Below are 23,029 nucleotides of genomic sequence, written 5' to 3' on the forward strand. Positions count from 1 at the left end.
CTGGCCTCTGGGAGTGAGGTGCTGAGCCCAGCAGTGTTCTTAGATGATGCCAAGCCAGAGGACCAAGGTGTTCTTTGGGGACTGTGCCCTGGTCATGGCCTCGGGTTCAGAATTCCTATGATCCCAACAGCTCTTACCACGGCCTCCAGTACCCAGGATCAACGAGTGGGGCGGAAGGCTGAGGAGCCCAGGTGTGGCAGGCAGTCGGTGTATTTCCTGTTGGGCTTGGTTGGGGAGGAAAGTAGCACGTGCCCCCCACCGTGGACTGCAGCAGTGAGACAGTGGGGGACGTGGAGGAGGGCGAGTGCTCTCGGGAAAGAGAGGGTGTTCTCACTCTCTTATCAGAATCTTGGTTTTTAACTTTGCTCTTTTGTAGGAGGATACTGAAGGAAAACCAACAAGATGAACCTAAGCCATCAGAAATAAGGGGTGGGGGGAAGAAGAATGAAGAATGGCATTGCTCCCTGAATTGGTGCTTTTTTAGCTGGAATCATCTGAAATTTCACTGATTCACCTGTCTGGTGCTTGATGCCGGCAGTTTGCTGGAAATGTACACACGAATACTCACGCATTGTCTCTCTATGTAAACTTGACTTCCTCACAACATGGTGGCATGAGGTCAAGGGCATGAATTTCAAGAATGAGAAAAATGCAGACAGAAACTATTGCTTTTATGACCTAATGCGGTCACATAGGAACACTTCTCCACTATGTTAGGGCAGTTACCAGCTCCTTTCCAAATTCACGGGAGGAGTAGACTTCACTTCTAGGTAAAAGAAATGTCAGCCTCATTGCAAGAAGAACATATGGGATGGGATAGACACAAAGATGCAGCCCTTTTTGGAACCTGGAATCAGAAATCTCTTAGGAATGGGTTCACTGGTTACTAGTTACTAGCACTGTAACTTTTGATAAATCCTACAAACAAAACAAAAACAAACAAAAAGCCCTCTAAAATTTAAATCTAAAAACTGATATAAATTTATGGTTCTTACGCCGTCCTCTTTGGTGCTAAGGAGTTTTACAGGAAACAAAGAGAAGTCATTGGCTTTATCCATAGTTCTCTGTATATGCTATATTAGTATCCCACATACGATTTCATTTGACAAAGTGTCCTGGTGATCTACAGAGTTTGAAAAATACAGATCTATAAATAGTTATTTACAGGTGAGAAAACTTAAGCGTAATCTTGCCCTATGCTTTGTGTCAGAGCCAAGACTGGATTCCAAATCCCCTTACTATGTTTTTTGCACCTTATGATATATATCGATTAACTCAGAGAGTAAGAAAACACGGAGTGAGGTCTGCCACGTACGTGATGCTCACTCACTTTCAATGAGTCATGTTTATTCTGCAATCTAGCCAGCGTGCTGTGAGGAAGCCCAGTTTATACTCAAACGTCAAAGAGGTATTTTTGTTTGTTGTTTTTAATCACATAGTAGATACTCAATAAATGCTGGGCAAATGATAGAAATGTTTCCAAGAACTAAATGAAAAGTGTAATTGAAAATGTTTTAAAAACCGCAAAGTGCTAACAAACACAATACTCCTATTATGTGAAAATATGCTGGAGTTATTAGGTTTCCTTATTTTAAAAACGACACCTGCTTTTGAATAACAATTGGAGTTCAAAATTCAATTGTGTCAGTATGTACAAAATTGCAACTACAATAACTTCAAGAATGAAATCTTAGCTTTTTATACCAAAAATTGAATTATAATGCAAACTGAGCAAAATATAGTGAATAAAAAAACACAGGCTCTATTTGTCTTTTTTCTTTAAATCACTTCACTTTTAAATTACAAGATAAACAGTATCTAATAATAGCTCTGTTCAATTACCATAGTATGATCTGTAGCTAGACTGAGCCATCCATAAAGAGAATGTAAATTATTCATATAAACCTATGCTAAAGTCAAAAATTACCTTTGGTGCTGTTGATGACAAAAACTGATCTCCAAAGAATAAGAAGTCTTTAAAAAACCACCAATCAATTTCTTTGCAAAGAACACAGTAGAGAAACTTATTACTGATTTTAAATATTTTCAATAACACAAAGCCTTAGATATTCTGAGTTTCTTGAGAGCAGAAACCACCTCATATTCATCTTTAAACCTCCAGAGTTTAACACTAGAGTGCCTAATAGATGCTAACAAACTGAACATACCAATAAATAAATATACTTTCAAAAACAGACTGAACTGAGAAACAAAAGTTGATTATTACAGCTAATGTAACAGGAATCCTGTGCTGAACATGACCCACTGACACCGTGACAGTCAATATATTTTCCTTGAATTCACCCATTGCCAGCAAGACCATGGTTAACATTAGGTGCCATTTTACTTTATGTTCAACTATCTATAATTTAACATTTTTTTCTCAAGTGATTTTCTTTAATATAATAACAGAATTTTAAATTGGTATTTTGAAGGCATGTAAAACCCATTATTGATTTTTGATCAATTTAATTAAAAGGAGATGCTTTTATACAGGTAGTTAACAGGTCAGTAAACAATCAAATTTGGGAAACAGTCACTTGGAAAAACATAATAAACTGTTAATAGTTTGATTATGTATTATTTCTCATTAGTTAAAATCAATTAAATCATGGAAGCAATGAGAATACAGTGCAAAGAATTCAAAGCTGTGTTTTATCCTCTAACCTCCCCTCTCTCCTATGTTTCTCACCAAATTAGTTGACCAAAATGTTGTTTCTAGGACCTAAATACTTCTCTTCCCTTCTACCCATTAGCAAGTTTTTTGTTCCCCTGTCTTTCTATTGTTTCTTTGCCTAACCCTTAAATGGCTAAGTCCACATCATAGAACCACTTCTCGTGGTTTGTACTCACATATTCATTATAGTCTATATGTTGATTAATCTCAAATTTATTTATCAGACCTAAGTCTCTCTCCTGGTTTCTTGATCCTTATACACATGACATATATACATGACGACCTGCATGAGCAGCAAGAATATAAAATTTAACCTGTTCAAAACTGAGCTCATAATCTTTGCCCAAAACCATTCATTCTATGTTTTCTACCTCAGTTTATGGCACCCCCAGCCCTCCTGCTGCCTATCTAAAAATCTGAACAGTAATGGTGATTCCTCATTCACCTCATTTCCATATCCAATCAACACCAATTCTTACCATTTTCACCTCTCAACTTTCCTTGAAATCTCTCCATTTCTTTCTTATTGTCCTTGCCATTACTCTATAAGTCATCAGTTTCTGCCTTAGATTATCCCAAAATTTTTCCATTTTTTCTACCATTTTCCAACCCTGCTTTACTCCAACCGATTTGCCATTCTGCTTCCAGTATAAATTTTCAACAATGCCAGTCATATCAAATTCTATTTTTGACTATACCTCTTCAGTATTGACTTTTTACTTCACAATGAAATCAACATTATAATATGCTGGAAAAAATAACCTTCATATTTTGTATCTAGATTCTTTTCATTTGTGGAAGAAGATTATTTAGAAGAGGTAAGTACAGAGAGATAGGGACAGAAAGACAAAGAATAAGAGAGACAGAGGAGTTTTATCTTTTACTCACCCTCAATTTATTTACTTTTTCCTGTACTAAATTACTTTATATTCCTTTGACTGTCTTATGCACTCTTCAACTTCTAGAGCTCGGCATGTGCTATTTCCACCATCTAAAATACCTTTCTGCCCTCCTTTCCCTCCTAATCTTCTACTTTTCAGTTTAGATGCTGTGTTTTCATGGAGGAATCCCCTTTATCTTTCTGTGTGCTCTCATAATACCCTGCTTATTTTCCTATTTCCCATGTTAACATTTATAACATGATATTCTTATTGGCAGTTAATCATGTTTGATGCCTAGTAGATTATAAGTCAATATGAGGAAGATTTTTTTTCATTGTAAACTTCTGCTCTGAACACAAAGAGCAGTGTTTAATATATAGCAAGAAATGAATAAATGAAGTAGTAAAATTTTGCTGTTACATTTATATTTATGATAAACATAAATTTCTTGAAAAATTAATAAAAGTTATGATATAATAATGGTCCCTTAAGATTTAATATGTCATATATTTCAAATAGCCATAAAGCTCACCATTTATTCATTAATTATGTACACATCCATATGTTCCAGAGAGTATGATAAATCACAGGCATCAGAGATGTATAAGATAAAGTTCCTGATAATAAGAATTTCACAGCTGAGAGGCTCACTATACAAATAAATGAAATACAATATAGTTCATGAAGTCAATGATATTTTCAATGTAAAAATTTTTTTTTTATTTTTGAATTCTATTTTTGGTATGTGATGTTAAAAGGAATTTTCTGTACATATCTAAACATAATTTTTTAATCCAAATTTCAACCTTCAGGTGGAAAGTTTGTCATTTGGTTTTAATTTCCTGAGAAAAATCAGATACTAATTAAGAAAAAAACAACAAGGCTTTCATTATTATTTTGGATGTGATTTTGATAGAGCAGTTTTACCGATTTAAATGACTCCTAAGTAGTTTGATTATGGTAGTGTACCCATAAGCAGCTGAAAGTTTAAAATAAAATATAAACAATCACAACAAATTTGTATTCCATTATATTTACACATCATATAATAGTAAGAAAAATAGTACCATTTCTAAATTAAGTGGATGATTATGGTGATGTTAATGATTATTATTTTAATGTATATTATACACTGAAGGTTTCATGAAATAGTTGAATATTTATACTTTCTTCACAGTATGTATTACATTTACAAGTACTATTAAAATGTTGCCAATACTATTAGAAATAAAACTTAACTTTCTTTGAGAATACAAAATAGTGCCATATAGTCACTTAGAGAAAAGAAAGGAAATTAGTAAATGGTAGATAAACTACCTACACTCATACGTGTAAAGGAGGGTATTCATGAAGAGTAAGAGAAAGGCAATTATTTGAGAAATAAAAAGAAAAAAATAATGACTTCAATCCAGAATGGAAACCAATGGTTACATTTAGTCCTCAAAAGCCAGCTGCACTCTCTGAGTAAATACATCTCTTCACAGTAACATTACACTCTTTAGCATCCCCAAATCCATGCCAATCTTTAAAAGTCTGGAGAATTTGGTACACTGGTTCCAACATCAATATCCATTAATAACCTAGGTATCCTGTTTAAAAAAGAGATTTCTTGGCAATAATCCTGAAAATTCTGATCCAGTATGTCTTGAATGGGGTCCAGGAATACTGTTCCCAGGTGATTCTGATGCAGGTAACCGTTGAGAAGTTAAAGAACAGTAGTAAAAAAGAAAGGCCAACCTGTATGTCCATTCTCAATAAATGTGCATATGGCTTACAGTGCTCTTTTGAAGAAACACTGGCCAAATTAGAAAGAAATGTCTACTGCTCACCACTGCAGAAAGTCTGGAGTCAGGCCTGTTGCTTGATCCTGGTGAGGTTAACCGTGGTCACCCAGGTGGATACGGTGTAACCCAGTCAGTGCTGGCTTATAGGAATGCAGGTCCCTGTGCAGCTACCTTCCAGACCCACCAGCTGGGGAAAGCTGGGGAAGTGACATATGCTTCTTTGGACATATATTAAACTGGGAACACATAGAAACAGCAGGAATGAGGATTGGTTCAAAAATGCACCTGAAAAACTTTGCAGTTTCTCAGTGAGGCATTTAAGGCTGTCTTTGATAAGTCCTCAGGTTTCCTTTCTTTAATGTTTTTTTAAAATTGAGATATAATTGACAGCTAATGTTATATTAATTTAAGTGTATAACACAATGATTTAATACTTGTATCTATCTTGAAGTGGCTATAGAAGTGGGGGTGAGGAGGGTGGAAAAGGATGAATGTGATCAAAATGTGCAGACTTCTAGTTATAAACTGGATCACGTTTAGGGATGTAGTGTACCGCATGGTGACAACAGCTAACAATCTTGAACCTTATATTAGAAAGTTCCTCATAGAGTAGATCTCAGGCTTCCCTTCTGAACGCATTTTCTCTAATCCGCTTACAAAGTCTGGACACCAGCTGAGCTACCCCACTTGTAAAATCTCATCTGGCCATGAACTCTGATACCTCTCTGCCTTTGCTTAAGATGTTTCTTTAACCTAGAATGCCCTTCTTTCCTCTCTCTCAATATCTTTTTCATCTTTTAAAGATTTAGCTCAAATGAGAATTTTTACATGACATATTATGTTTATGCTTTGGCAAATAATTATTTTAATTATTTTCTCTCCTACAGCACTTTGTGTTTTGGTTGTATACTTAATGAATTCAACACAAAATTTCCAGGCCTTGTGGTCAAGTCACATGGTCTCTTGATGTTCTGCACTTTGAGAGAGACTTGTCTAGCTGCCAAGAACCACATATGGTAGGCAACTTGTTGAAACAGCTTCCTGACATCCACATGAGTTACCTTCATGTAATGTTCTGCCCTTAAGTGAGGGCTGGATCTAATGACTTGCTTTTACTCAATAGAATGGGGCAAAAATGACACCACCAAGGTCAGAATTGACATCACATCACTTTTGCAGGGGAGCAGGACACTAACTGAACAAGACAAATCCCATGGAGCCATCTGACTGATTCGGCTCCTCCTTCCTCGTGCCCTTCTTCTCAGCCGAGGCCCGGGCTGAACCAGCAGCAGGAGCTGCAGACTTGCCCTCTTGAGGCGGGCACGCCAGCCAGCTTGTGGATACCCTGGGCAGTGACACCTTCAGTGTTTTTTCCTGTCAGCTCACTGATGACCTTGTTAGCAGGTCATTGTCCGCCTCATCAACGCCCATGCTGTCCAGGATCTTCTTTACATCCTTGGTGCTGGGATGGGTATTGCCACCAATGGCAGCCATGAGGTGAGAGGCAGCATCGTGTAGGTAGACAACATTTTTCTACATACAGGGATATTACCCAAAAGGATCCTTCACATTGACATCTTGTAACTTGAGACTGATGCAGTAATTAACACTTATTGGACACAGATAGAAATCTACCTATCTACAACACTGCCACACACATGATATTGCACATGTATTTCCCAATTTTCATCTTTTGAGTCTTTGTATTTTATTTCTAAAATGCAAATTCACTATTGAATTCTAATAGGTAAGCAGTCTAACGAGTTTAAAGATAGGTAGATAGGTTAAATAGACAGATGCCAAGATTAAAAGTAATTTCAGTTCAATTACACATACACTGCAAATATATATATATTTTTACTATATTTACTTTAACTATCCATGCATGTGAAATTCACCTTGATTAATTTTACTGTTAACTTATTTAAAGTTAAGTAAAATGAAGCATAGGAAAGTGAATCCGTGTCCCTGTGAAATTGTGTTTTGGAGTGAGTGATGGGCTCCAATACTAGCTTGGTCATTATTGCCTGTGTGACAAACGAAATATCTCTCAGCCTCCATTTCCTCCCTCCTACAGTGTGGACAGTAATAACCTGAGTGAATGTATATAAAACTATTAGAATAGTTTGGTTTACTAGTTTACAATTACTATTATTCTAGAAAAACTAGATACTTTCTTTTCATTTGGTCTGAGAATATAATTTCATGGCTAACTATTTGCCACATAGGCATAAGAAACCCTTCAGAAAATTTTTCTAAGTTTGACAAAGCTAAGCTTTTAAGGAACGATGACACCACTTGCTCTGTAAGTGTGCAAACTCCCCTTCCATTTTCCAAATGGCTGAATCCCAGGCTCTGACTGGAGGGACCAGACCTGCTACTCCAGGTGCCCTCACACCGTGATGATGGTTTTGGCGGCTTTGGTAGCCACTGGAGAGAAAGAGACCTTTAAAGCTACAAAACAGGTGACAGAAGAACTATCTGCAGGCTTTCATCCTGAGTTAAGGTACTGGACCTACCACTCCTTTTCAAAAAAAAAAAGAAAAAAAAAGAGGCACAAGGTTTGCGTGTGCATTAATAGGAAAGTTAGGTTACATTAATAGTTTTCTAATGAATAACATTTTATTAGAACAATACGTTTGATAAATAGAAGCTATTTGAAGAGACAACCTCTGGTCAGTTGTCACTTGCTACATCCAAGCTATTAGCGGGAATATAATGTGGTTCCTGGAGGTCTTATATACCATACTTAGACAATTTATGTTCATTATACTCGTCGAAGATCTTCCAAAGCTAAAGTTCATTTTCTAACATAATATACTTACACTGTTCCCAATATTATGGATGAATGAAATAATTGAAAACATAAAAAGAATGATGAATAACATACATAACTGTAATAGGATGTGATATGGGAGGAAAGGAAGGATGCCTAGCATGAGAGGAGACTTCAGGAAAACAACTGAAAGAGAATGGGGTCCTCCAAAAGGGGAAGGCTGGCATTCAGTTCAGTTCTCCTGATAGCAGTCGGCTCAGGCAGTGGACTGGATGACCTGCTCTCAGAGCCTAACTGAGCAAGGAGAACAGAGCTGAAAGAAGATGGCAGGAGAGAGAAAGCAGACAATAGAGGAGTAGCCTGTAATGGACCTGTTTAGCCTGACAAGGATGTGTCATGGCCACAAGGCCAAGTGGACATAACAGAAGGAAGTTGAGAAATCATGCTATTAACTCACCCAAGAAAGCCACCTGCTGAACAACGGGACCCGGAATTAAGAAGCCGTAAGATCTACCACAGGTGGGATGCCCAAAGCCCCCACCGCCGAATAACTCAAAAGTTACTTGAAGAGGGACAGTATGTGGCAGTCCACTGGGCCAGTCCATTTTAATCCTAGAAGCAGCAGCAGCGGAGGGAACACTCGGTGGAGACAGAGAAGAGAGATTCATACTTTTCATTCCTCTCCCTCCTTTCCAGTCTAACAAATTGGACAATCAAGAGTCACCCTCACAACCAAGGAGTCAAAGTTTCAACTGATGGTGTTATTGAGTTCTGCAGTTATCTACTGCCAGGTAACAACAAACGACCCCAACATATAGTTGCTTGAAATAATTACAATTTTAGTATTTCTCATAATTTTGTGGAGGTTACAGTGTGGTACTCAGCTAGCAAGCAATCTGGCTAGAGGCTCCAAGACAGTTTTACTTATATATCCAGCACTCTGGAGGGTGTGGTTAAAAGGCTGAGCTGGCTGGGATTGTCAACCTGACCACCAGCCTCTAGCATGACAGGTTCAGAGTAGTCAGTCTTCTTACACAAAAGAGAAGAATTCCAACAAACAAGACAGAAGCTGCATGTTCTTTTAAGCTAGATTTGCCTCTAATAATCAGTAACGTAGAAGTAATGCAATCAGCTAAAAACACCATTAAAGCCTGGGGATAAGTCTCTGATGACTCATGTTTGGAAGCAGTTGTTGAAGATGAACACAACTCTCTCATATTTACACCCCGCTGAGTTGAAACTGATCAAAAACGCCTCAGCAGAAATGTTCACCGTTAGCTCCTCCCCGCATGAGAAGATGACATTAGCTGCCAAAGTCTTTGTACCAGACACACAAAAGGAAATAAGAAGAAAACAAAATGAGAAATACTCAGAAGGGATTTCTCCAAATCTTTCAAGAGACTCTAAATAGGATCGGTACAAAGGACTTTTCTTACAAACAACTCTGCGGACAGCCAAATGTCACCGCTCCCACCCTCATCTGTTACCTCAGGAAGCTGTGATAATATCCTCAACTCTTCAGCCAAACAAGTAAGACCTATAATTACTCTCAATCGTTAGGCTTCTCTCCTGGACCAAGCAGGAACCAGCACAAGGAGTCATTCCTAATAATCCTATGGAGTCTGAGTGCCTTTTTGAAGAACTGCACTTAAAACTCCTGTCTATTCCACAATGATGATCATAAAAACACACATTCTAATGAAAGGAGAGAGACAGATGAGAAGTGACTTTAAAAATGCTCTGTTCTTTTTCAGAATAGAGGATTTCATGTGATGATAACTTCCTCCTGCCCTGCCTGCGAAGCTCCCAGCAACACAGACAGGGATGCAGCGTGGAAGAGAAGGCGGAGCTCCGGTGGGGGTCTGAGGCTGCCGCATGGAAAGGGAATGAGGTCACACAATGAAACTCACTACTAGATATTCATGCAGTCCTGCAAATAGGGCTCATTGGCAGCTGTCACAATTTTTCTGGACTTATGCTACGAGGAAAAGGCACAGGTTTCTGAGTCTCCCCAGGAGACCACTCAGCTGTCAGTCCGAAAATGAAAAACACCTCAGCAGGGACTCGTTTAAGAGCGTGAAATCCAAAGAACGGCAGCATAACATTGATTCCGGCCATGCCATACTTACTAACTTTACTCGCAATTATGGAGAAATTATACTGTGCAGTGCTTTCTCTGTCGAGTAACTCATTAGTGGCGATGGTGCCTTCAGTTCCGTCTATTGTAAAGTAGCTGTCCCCATCACTCTTCCAGTCTATGAAGTACCTGTATATAAAAAGAGCAGATGCAAATGTGCAATGATTACACATTCATCATAATGGCAGGCAGGCTAACTTGCCACAGTTCTGTATTTTTTTCTCCCTGTAGCTATTACCCACCTTGCAATAAAGAAGAGTGTAAATGACAGCTTCTTTATTGCAAAGTCAGTATGCTCAAGGGGAAACTGGAAATAATGAAAGATTTAGCACCCGTGCTGTTCATATCCTTTTAGGGTCTTGACACCTTGAAAGCTCAGCAGAGACTCAAATTCTAAAGCTGACCATGGGTTTCCTTAACCTGCTGAATATTAAAACTTTTTCAGGCAGTAAAAATCCCTTAATGGGGGCTGTGGGAAGAGGTGGGGGTGGGGGAGACATCTGGAAATAGCTACGAAGAAGTTAAGCCAGAACAGAGGTAGCATCTTTGTTTCCGTGGGCAGAAAATATCATACTATGGAAACTAAGGGGGAAATTTTGAAATGAAAATCCAATAATTGTAGATTTCTCTCAGACACTTATAAAAAGGCCATGGTTGCTTAGTTGTTTATTACTCTAAATATCAAGGCAACTCTCTTTCAAAAAAAAAAAAAAGCAAAGCAATGACCTTGCCTAATAATACCCTTTATCTTCTTTATTAGTTAACTTTCTTGATAATAACTGCTGTTGCCTACTTTATGTGAATCAGCTGAACTAAGAAATCCAAGCAAATGAATAAAAAACATACTGCATTGCTATAAATTTTATGTAAGAATGTGCGTAGAGAGTGACATGTAAAATTATTTATTAAACATGTATTTTAAATCATTGTATTAGTAGATATTTTCAAATCTTACCATGTGTCAGACAGATATCATTCTAAATATTTACATATATTAATTTCATAAATTCCCACAACCCTAAAAATAAGTGTTTTTAATCTCCCCATTTTGCATTTGGGGAAACTGCCAAAGTTCACAAAGTTAGAAAGTTTTAGAGCTGATATTTGAACCAGGTCATCAATGTTTTCCATATAATTATCATTAGAGAGTCTTACCAATTTTAAACAGATCATTCTATGTGAAAGGGCTCGGTAATCAAAGACTCAATGCACAATATATCTATGACCATATTTTTGGCCAGGGAATCAAGAGGAGCTCATGACAACAGTGGCTGAAAGCAGATGACAGCATCGTAGTCAGCCCACCGAAATCCTCAGGTCATCATGAAAAGTCAGTTTAAGGCGTGTATTCCAAAACAGAAATTTATTATTTTAACAAACTGCTCATTTAAAACTGAGGCAGTTTGACTATCATTTCAGCACAAGATCAAAACTAGTTTGCCATTATAGATGAGACTTATAACTTAACTTGCCAGTATCTATTGGTAACTAACAGGATCAGAGTATGAAACAAGCTTTAAATCTGCCTTTGATAATCCTATTGCTGATTTGTGAGAATGAGTTCAACATAGCATCCTGTCTCAGAGAAATGCTCTCAAAAATTATCAATGAAGGTAAGGCACATTTGAAAGCCAGGGAGCACAGGGTATAATGAACTGCATCTCTATTGCATGATGTCCTTTTCCGAACAAAAAAGCATCTTCTCACAATACCACTTTTTATCACCTTGATTGTTCAATTTGGGCACATGCCTAATTTAAGAGGACATGCCTAATTTAAGAGGATGTGCCCAAATTTCCTTAGTGACTACAGCATTTCTGGAAGAATTGTTGGTGTAGACTAACAACTGTTGGTGTTTAACTGTATAATTTACTAAATATTATTTACTGAGTGTCCACTATGCACTAGACACTGCACTAGGGTTGAAACACATACAAATCAGTAAAGCACAATGCCCACCAATAAGGAGCCTAATTGGGAGAACACATATAGATGATTTGGGTGTCTGATAGAAGGTCAGAAAAGATGCTACAGAAGTACAAAGAAAAGGCACCTGGTTCAAAACCTGCTGGTTCAGGTAAACCTTCCCACCCATGATGTTCTGCTGATGCTAGAAGGCTACGCAGGAACTATTCATGAGAAGAGAGGCAGACAGAGTGAGGAGAGGGGGAAAGGTATTTCAGGAAGCTGCCACGGCAGTAGCAAAACCATGGAGTGTGTGTGGGGAATTACAAGGTGCTGAGAATTATGGGAAAGTATCTGACAGGCACAATGGAAAAAGGCTAAGTGATTTAGGTCCAGGAGGGCCTCATAAATTATATTAAGGTCCTTGGACATGATCCTGTGTGGAATGAATGCTTCAAAGGGTATAATTAAGGTATGAGTTCAAATGTAATCACTTTTTTCCTTAAAAAAAAAAAAATAGAGTTACCATATGATCCAGAGATCACACTCTCAGGCATATACATGGAGAAAACTCTAATTTGAAAAGATACATGCACCCCAATGTTCATAGCAGCACTATCACAATAGCCAAGACATGGAATTAACCTAAATGTCCACTGACAGAAGACTGGATAAAGAAGATGTGGTATATATATATACAATGAAATACTACTTAGCCATAAAAAAGAACGCAATATGACATTTGCAGCAACATAGATGGACCCGGAGATTGTCATACTAAGTAAGCCAGACAGAGAAAGACAAATATTACATGATATCACTTGTATGTGGAATCTAAAAAAATGACACAAATGAACTTATTTACAAAATAGGAACAGACTCACATAGAAAACAAATTTATAATTACCAAAGGGGAAAAGGGGGGAGGGATAAATTAGGTAGGAGTTTGGGATTTGCAGATACTAAATAGTATATATAAAATAGAAAAACAGCAAAGTCCTACTGTATAAAACAGGGAACTATATTCAATATCTTATAATAATCCATAATGGAAAAGAATATGAAAAAATATGTATATATATAACTGAATCACTATGCTGTACACTAGCAAATAACACAACATTGTAAATCAACTGTATTTCAATTTTTAAAAAAGTTAATCACTTTTACAGTATACAGTGGATGTATTTGAAGGGGACAAGACTGTAAACATTTCCTGTAGACCAGAATCTTGCCAAGAGACAAAGAGAGTAACCAGGGTTGGAAGAGATTTGATTCAAGGGTTTGATTGATTGAAGTAACCAGGGCTATGCAGGCTGAAGGAAAGAAGACACGGAGGGACACGGAGCAGGCTTTAATCTGATAAGAACACTCATGTGGAGTAAGTGTTAGATTTACTTGTTAAGTTTCAGTCAACTGGAGATAGGACAGGAGAATGGAATCTGTAGATATTATGATTTAGGATAAACATAACAGAGACTTTGATGTCAGAGTTGCATGAGATCATAATGGATTTCCTCAGAAAATGGTAAGCATCAGGAATAATCAAACATTGACTGTCAAAATATTTGGTGCAGATACGGTAGAACACATTTAAGCGTGATTGGAGAGTCTGAAGTTCCTTTGCAATATTAGGATTCTATTACAATTTTCTATATAGAATGAAATTTGTTTCTCTTACTTTGCATGGAATGTAATACTTTCTAATTACTGTTTCCTATTAGCACTCTGTTCTGACCTTAACAAACTTGCTCTATTCCCAGCACTGTAATATAGAGTCTCACTTTTCAAACATATGTTTAATTTTTTTCCCAAGCTTCATTTCAGTAATAGCTTTATTCACATACTATATACAATTCCCCAATTTAAACTGAACAATTTCATTTTCATATATTCAAGAGTTGCGGAAAAGGTGATATGTTTTTAAGACATTTTAAACTTATTAGTTCAGATTTCTTTCATTTAATTCCTTAACTGGGGTAAGCTCCAATTATCTGGAAATCTCACTTATAGAGGATAAAACTGTGATGGCGTGAGGTTCCTGTATTTCTCCTCTGCTGCTTTCTCTTGCACTAAGTGAATATTTTCTAGTGGGGTGTTCATGCTTTTAATAATTCTACACTATATTTTGAGTTATTTTCTTATTTGCACTAGATTTTACCAAATACATCTTAGATTCAAATTCATACTAACTTAATTCTAATAAAATGTAGAAATGTTACTCCTATGTAGCTCGGTGTTATTATATTTATATATATACATATATAGATATAGATATACACACGTACTCACACATACACATACAAATATAATACAAGTATATATTAACATATACTGTTATCTATATTGCATTGATATAGTAATGTGAACAAAAAATACTGCAAACAATATCAGTAAGCAAAGAATGCTGAAACTATCAAGTCATCAGTGGCTGCCGCCACCCCCAGTAAAGACAAACCTACAGCCCAGCCTCTGCAGCCACTTACCCTGAGGGGACTTAGAATAAGAAAGGACAGGATACTGGCCCTAGATAGCTAGGTGCTTGTCAAAGGAATAAATTCAGTGAGCCCAAATGTTTGCTTCCTCCCAAACATAGAAAAGCACTAAATTCTTTAACTTGAGATGCCTGGTTTTCTATAGATAACAAGGAATCTTTTATTGTTCCAACTACCTGGTCTTTGTTACAACAAAGCTCTTATATATCCTAGCTCCTCCCCTACCTCTCCGGAGCAGTCCCTGAGTGATCTGAGAGGCTGTCATCCCGGCTGGGGTCCTACTGCCAAATAAAACAGAAGTCTCAGATTTTAGGCTGTGCAGTTATTTCAGTTGACAGTAAAAAAAAATCCGATAAACCTATTGTTATAATTAGTACTTTCTATAATTTTATGTCTATTAAAGCTAAAAAAAAAAGGGAAGCAATTATTTGCTTCAAAATTCTCCAGTCCTATAGACTCTTTTACGCTGGGAAATTCTCTGAGTCACTGCTCCAAGCATTGGGTGAAGGCAGGATGGTCTTCTCATTTTGACTCTTGGGGAATGGAACAAACAATATGAGGCAGGGTGTTCATGGCCCCAAATTCTCAGCCTGGCAGGGCCAGAACCTATGCCTTATGAGTGGGGTTGAATGGAGGAAGTAAGCTCAACCACACCCCCGAGGAATTTAGCTTCTGAAAATGCAGAGTCGGATGAGAAATGCTGGCATCCTGCTGAAGGAATATAAAGCAAACTAACAAATGGGCTTCCCTGATGGGAAACTGTTGATTCATTCTTTACTGAGAATAGCTTTAACCCAGAGGCTATGCTCCAGGAAGGAGATAATGGGCTGATGATCTCAGAAGAATGGACAGACCCTCTGGAGTTCCTCCTGAAGATTCATTGAGGTTAAGAGGAATGTAGCACCCTGTAAAAAGCCCTGATTGCTATCACCTTTTCTGTTCCATCCAGTTTTTCTATAAAACCTCAAGACCCCAACCCCAAGATGTGCTCACAGTCTTTAAGGCAGTAGCCTGCTCTGACTCCCTTTGACCACAAAGCAATAAAGCTGCTCTATCCTTTGCTCCCAAAACTCTTCCTCCGAGTTTAAATTCGCTTTTCGGGGTGCAGAGGCTGAATTTTCAGTTAACACTGCCCCACCTGGTAAGATGCTTTATCCCATGATTGAGAGCTGAGGAGCGAGGAGCCATGTTTTCTCAACCATATCGTCCAGAAAGGATTCTCTAAAAGACACGCTGGAAGACGGGAGTGGAAAGGGGGGAGCAGGTCAAGTGCCAAACTCTCTTGCTGTTCTTATCATGTTTTAATAGATCTTCTTGAATGAATGTTTCATTTGCTGTACACTTTTAGGATATTTTCCAGAGACAGTAAATGGTTGTTTGTAATTTAAAAATAATAATAATAATCGCCATTTATGCTTGCTTCACTGGGGAGTGTGTCCGCAGAGCTTCTCATGCTGCCGTTGCTTCAGTAGAACCTCCCCCAGTTTTTGGAATTCCCTTCTTCTGTTTCCTTCACTCCAATTAAACTGCAGGCTAATTTTTAAAGCTCATCTTTATGTACATTGTTGCAGATCTCAGCAGTGAATAGATCCTTTCTGATGCCCCATAGTACTCAAATGTTATGCAGATTTTGGCAAATGTAAGACAGCTTACATACTCTCTGTGCCTGTGATTGTCTTTTTTACCCAAGGCCCTTTAAATTTCTTGAAGCCAACTTTACTGATCTCTGTGTTGCCAAGGACCTGGAATGTTAATTGCAATTAGCATCTGCAACTTAAATATTATATTGAATTCAATGCACAGACTTAATCTATCTATATAATAGTTAAATATATTTACTTTAAGGCAATGTATGTAGGGCTTTAAGAATGTCTTATTTAGGACAGCCAACTCTTCCTGGTTTGCTGAGGACTTTCTCGGTGTTAGTACTGAAAGTCTTGAGGTCCAAAAGATTTCACAGTTCCAGACAAAACTGGGGCAGTTGATCACTTCTAGTTAATACTTGCAGCATATGTTATAATTTATAAAGTTGATTCGAACAGAATCTACATGCAATGAATCATTGTATACACATGGGTCATTTTTAATTGTAATTTTAAGTTTTTTTCTGGTATTATGTTTAAAAACTCAAGAACTTACATATTGCATGCATAAAATAATGTACCTAGCTCTGTTTTATCCTTCTATGTATCTATCAGTCAAAATCCAATATCTTGGAAGGTGAGTAAGCAAATTTCATTTATTTAGTCATTTCAGTCTAACACTGACATAGAGTTTGTGTTCCATAAATCAACCACCAGTGAGAGGCAAAGAAATATAGCATGAAGAACATTAAATTTTCGGACAGAGAGAACTAGGGTGATAGACCAGTTTTTTTCACTTACTCTGTGCAATTAGATTAAGGAATCTTTCTCTCTAATGCCTGTTCTTCTTGTCTTCTGTAAAATTTGGAAAATAATACCTGCCTAGCTGTGTAGTAAGTGTTGAACAGATGAAATGAGATGAGATACGTGTACCTACATGTAGAATCATGCATCTGGCGTGTGTACATTTATGTATGTGTGTGTGTAGCCTTTCCTCCCTCTCTCTTTCAATATGATTATTTGTATTACTTTTCTGTTAAAAAAAAAACTCTTCCTAACAACTGTATGCTTTGTTCTAGAACCAAGTTGTGACGTATGTAGGCTTCAACTTTAAAATATTGGAACTACAAAGCCCCCACAACCCTCTGACATACAAACCATGAAATATAGCCCCTTGAAGTACAAAATACGGGCTCAATTGTGTTTGGTTCTCATTCACTATTTTCTGGCATCTAGTTTTTACCTCCATCACCCTGTGATATTTGGAACTCCCTTTCTCCAAATGTTATCATCTCATAAAGCTTACTGCCATCTTATGCTGGTCAGATGCTTAGTGCTAGGTCCTGGCATCTTCCTAAGGTCCTCCCTTTGTGTGACTGGCTGACCCCTGTGCCTGACTGAGTGACAGACAGGAGACCGCCACCATTTTCTGTTGTGATATTTTGCCCACTCTAGTGACTAGGAGACATTGGTAAGAAATAACCATCAGTGAACTGACGATCAACTCACTCCTACATTTCCTGGATATTTTCAGAGAAGACACAACCAGGTTCTAAAACATCTAGATCAGTTTCAGGAGAAACACCATCCCAGAGTAAGCCATCACTTGTTTGCTCTGGGTTTGCTGCAGTCAACATCCATTCTAAGGGTAGATAAATATTTTCACTGCAATTGATTACACCAGTATAATATAAACTGTCTAATTTGGCCCATCTCACCAGTTTAAATGAGCAAAACCTTTAGATACAGATTGCATTTCAATCATCTTATACTTATTTGGTGAGTACATAAGATTCAAATAAAAAAAGATGTTTATGATCTATATATAATGCTGCAAATCTATAGTTCATAGAAATATGCACAGTGACTGTTGCTAAGAAACCTGTTTTAACAAGTGAATGGAAGTCAAAAATTAATGCTTGACAAAGAACAATTTTATTACTTTTCTATAAATGAGTTTTCAGAAATGCCTTAAAAAGTTTTATTCTCTTCATTAGGTAAGCATTCCCTTTAAAACTGTTTCTTTTAATTTGCCTAATAACTTTTTCAGAGTTAATGGAAAAGCTAACTTTGACCCTCTTCCAATTTGCCAACACATTTTGCAAAAAGTACTTGACGGTACAGAGTTCCGTTAAAAGTATTACATCTCATTCTTTAAGTGATAACAACATAGGAATAATGACTCAGGTCGAGGTAAGAAATATTATTTTGTTCAGGTAATAGTAATAGATCAAAATCTCTTCACCTCTTATTCACTAATGTTTGATTTTTTTTTAATTTTTTTCTTTTTATTTGGTCTGGTAGCAGGTAGCTAAATGAAAGTAAACTCAATTCAATTTATTTCTATAAACATTTTACTGAGAACTTAAGCCACATACAACACTTAGATTGTAATTGCTTCATCAACATCACAATTTAAATAGGTTTTCTCAGGAATCCCAATATGTTTCTAACTTTGTTAAATAGTAGTTGCTAATTTCCTAGGTGTTTCTTTAAATTTCTTTTTTCCTAATCATCCTTCTCATCCTTACTTTCCTCATAGCAGAATTAAGTTAAATTTCAGTTTAGACAGCTTTCTTTGTTTGTTTTAAATGTTTAATGAGAAATTCAGCACTTGATCAAATTACTAAATTAATAAAAGCACAACTTTTGTCTCCTTAAATTCCATTTGGAGGCATATAATATGAGTAAAACAGAACTCTAAAGAAAAAGAAATACACACAGTCACCTGTGCAAAGTGTTTAGAATAGTTGCAGGTATATAATAAGGCCCATAGTTATCATATCTTAAAGAATCAAATATTGTACATTTTTTACTGATTTGTTTGGACTTTCTATTTTGTTCAATAAGCTACTGAAAGCTATGAAATTTTATTTGTATTTTCAACAATTCTAGAATTACAAAGCAACTCAAAAACCTAGATAAATATTTCAATTAACTTTTAGCAGCAGAGGAATTAGAACTTTGACCTTTAGAATCTGGATGCTTCTGTTCAAATCATTTTCCCATCCTTACTGAAAGCACAATTGGATCTTCCTGAGCCTCAGTTTCTCCCTCTATAAAATAATAGCTGTGATTAAGCAACTCTGAACAAGGAGCTCAGCCCTAAGACATACACCAAGAAATTACTATGATGTCACTATATGTCATTAGTTAATTGCCACTGAAGCAAACAAAGGTAAACTTGGTCATCTTGGTACATGTTCTTTGCAACAACTCCTTTTATATTGATTGTCAGTGAATTGGTCATTTGAAGAGAAAAGTAAAATAAGTTTATTCACAAAAGAATTTCTAATTCTGCATAGTGAGTTAAATTCTCCATCAACAATTTCTGAAATGAGTTACTCTTAGTTAATCATTCAGTTAGCATAAATGTAGAGAGAATGCTATTTTTCACAGTGCAAACAAAATAAGCGGGGTAGACTGTGAGGCCATCTGGAACCCTTCAAATTCCGATGACCCCCATCCCTGGGCCCCCAGATGTCCGCCTGCAGCCCCTCTAAAGATAAAGTACATTCTTTTCAGATGTGTGTTTGCCATAGCAGAACTAATAGCCCTAGGAAATGGCTACTTTCACAATAGCTCAGGCTGGTTTGTTTCAACTCATGTCTCCTCCTTATTGAAGTCATAAATCCCACTGCCCCTTCATGGACCCATAACTTTCTCATCTCATCATCAACCAATCAGCGAACTATGCACAAATGGATCATGCACCCTGTGACTACCTTTGTGCCTGGTGTCACGTAAGCACAAGGGGTTAAAGGTTACCTTCCCTTATAAAAGACCTCAGCAACCGACCCTTGGTGCGCACACAGGCACCTCCCGTCTGTGTGGCCCGCTGTTGTCTGTGGCAGTCTACCTAATAAGCTTTTCTTTCACTTTGCTTTGTTTCTGATAAATTATTTTACCACCCACAGTACCAGCCTGCCTTGCCCCCACAACATATACTAGTAAAGGTATTTCCTTTCTTCAATATTGTCAACTACAAAGACAATCTCACTGTAAGAAGGAGATTCTGATGGATGAATGACATGATAAGAGCATGTCTGAAGCTTATGTGCACTTGATTGTTTCAATGGAGGTGGATTTTGCTGAGTTTCCCGGCAATGGCTAAGCAGGAGGATCAAGGGGAGATTATAGATATGCGGACCAAGTCACTGATAAATAACTCAGAAGTAGCATTACAAAAATCTGAAAATGAGGTGGACACGAACTCAACTTTTCTCTTTACCTTTGTGCACACAATTCTATTCCCACCAGTAGAATAGTTTCTCACCCTCTATGTCATCTCCTTCATCCAATACTTTGAGAATGTATATTTTGTAGAAAAATCCTTTATCACCTGTATTTCTTGCAAATATATTAAAATTCACAATGTGAATGTTAAAGGAAAGAGATAAGGTAAGCAGTGCTCAAAAAGGATTAACTATTTTATCTTAATACATGTATTATATAACATTATGGATAAAGAGCTTTCTCCCAATTGCTGTCAGAATCTTCAATATTTTCTAAGAAAACAGTCCATAAAAATAAAATATTTTGTTTTCTGTTAAATAGTTAAAAACTAGAATATGAATGATTAGAGCTATATCAAACAAGAAATTGGACTCAACATAAGGACTCAACATTTTCAAACTCATCTTAAAAAAACAAGTGTGTTAGTCTCTTTATCAGAAACTATCTTTTATGAATTATTTAATTAATTCTAAGTGGCGATTACAGCTGGCATTTAATAGCCAGGACTAAGTACTGCTAAAATAAATACTGTAAATTTTTTAGATTATTTGAAACTATACAGAGAACATAAGTGTACAAAGAATCCAAAAAATGTTAAATAAAAAAAAATAGGGAGATTGTGTACAAATGGTAGACATAGAAAGAAAAAGCAGAGAGAACATAATATTGCAAAAGATTTCAAGGAAGCTCCAGGAAAAAAAATAAATAAAAAAGAACGTGGAATTTAGACACTGCTGTGGTAGCTAAATGTGTTAATATGTGGAGAGTTTGCCCTATTTGACTTTTTCACAGCTGTGCTGTACACTTAGCGTTCAAAGGGCTCTCTAGAGAATTGTTTTTTGAAGCCGATTTTTGTATGGTGTCTACTTGCAAATGTACTGATGGGATTTAGTTTCCATTAACTCCATTTATAGAAACTAAAGAACTAAGAAGCCGTTTTACAAAGAAACAAAAAAAAAAAAAAAAAAAAGAACAAAAAGAAAAGCATATTGTTAACTACATTGTGCTAAAATAGCAGAGATTAAGACCTAGGAAGATTATATCCAAACACCCAGGTCTACAAACTCTTAAAAAATAAAAAGAACTAATGTACTTATATACCTAGGACTGAATCTGTATCTGCCTATAATCAGTTAAAAAACACAAATGCATACATACACATACAGAAATATTCTCCATTTCATTGGCTCATTGCTTTCTATATTAGGATAAATATATTACATCAAGAACATTTTAAAATTAAATTAATTTTCATACAGTATTTGAGAGAAGAAGGAAGTATTTTTAACTCTCAAGTGGTCGTTCATTTTCTGCATTTTGCAGGCGGTAGTTATAAAAGTGAATACATACTCACGCAATAAGCCAAAAATGACAGATACTGTTAGTTATATGGTGTCTTTAGCGAGTATGAAAGGCATGAGAAAGACAATACTGAGAGGAAGAAAGAGAAGTGAGTTAGAATAGGCAATGAGGATACACGTGGGTTTGCCTAAAATCACAGACGTTTAGGATGAAGGGGATGAAACAGAGAGTGAGATACTGTATTAACTGGGCAAAATTTGATCGTGTGAACAAAAGTAAAGAGAAAGGCTGAATTTTGATGACCCTCATTTTTAGATTTCTCAAAGCTAGTTCTGAGTTTTGGAATTTATCAGGTTTGCTTATCTGTAATTTCCCCTCTTCTCCCTGGGTAGCCACTGCCCAGAAACTCAGCAGAAGTTAGAATCACTGAGACAATATATATAAGCACCAGACATGCTGTTATCAAGTAATTCATGCAACATAATCTCCCTTTTACAACGAGATATTAACTGTAGTTGACAATATTAAAGAAAGGCAAACCTTTTGTTATTTATTTTTGTTTGCACTGTAAAAAAAATAGCATTCTTAAAACTAAACAGTATGAAAATAAACAATCCAGTTAAAAATGAGGCAAAGACCTTAACAAATATCTTATCAAAGAAAATATGCTGACGGCAAATAAGCACATGAAAAGATACTCCCATTATATGTCATCAAGGAAATGAGAACTGAAACAGTAATGAGGTACCACTACATACATACTAGAATGGCCAAAATCCGGAACACTGACAACACCAAATGCTGATAAGGATGTGGAGCAACAGATCCTCTCATTCATTGCTGGTGGGAATGCAAAATGGTACAGCCACTTTGGAAGAGAGTTTGGTGGCCTCTTACAAATCTAAACATACTCTTACCCTATGATCCCACAACTGCACTCCTTGGTATTGACACAAAGGAGTGGACAATTTATGTCCACATTAAAAACTTGTGCATGGATACTTATACAGCTTTATTAGTAATTCCTAGGACCTGAAAACAATCAAGATGTTCAGTAGGTGAGTGGATAAATAAACTGAGGTATACCCAGATGACAGACCATTATTCAGCACTAAAAATATGAGCATCAAGCTATGACAAGATATGGAGGAAGCTTTATGCATAATTTTAACGGAAAGATGCCAATTTGAAAAGACTACATACAGTATGACTCCAACTATAAGACACTGTGGAAAATCTGAACTATGGAGACA

At 36.7% G+C, this 23,029-nt stretch overlaps 1 protein-coding gene across 1 annotated transcript in view; it reads right to left on the minus strand.

The window, feature by feature from the left end:
- Positions 1-23,029, minus strand: part of CDH12 (cadherin 12) — an 864,393-nt gene that overhangs the window by 18,447 nt on the left and 822,917 nt on the right. The window contains exon 11 of the mRNA XM_010955574.3: positions 10,248-10,384. Within this exon, the coding sequence (XP_010953876.1) occupies positions 10,248-10,384 (137 nt within the window). The remainder of the gene's footprint in view (positions 1-10,247; positions 10,385-23,029) is intronic.

The sequence above is a fragment of the Camelus bactrianus genome, chromosome 3, assembly GCF_048773025.1.
Source record: "Camelus bactrianus isolate YW-2024 breed Bactrian camel chromosome 3, ASM4877302v1, whole genome shotgun sequence".
NCBI classification, from domain to species: domain Eukaryota; kingdom Metazoa; phylum Chordata; class Mammalia; order Artiodactyla; family Camelidae; genus Camelus; species Camelus bactrianus.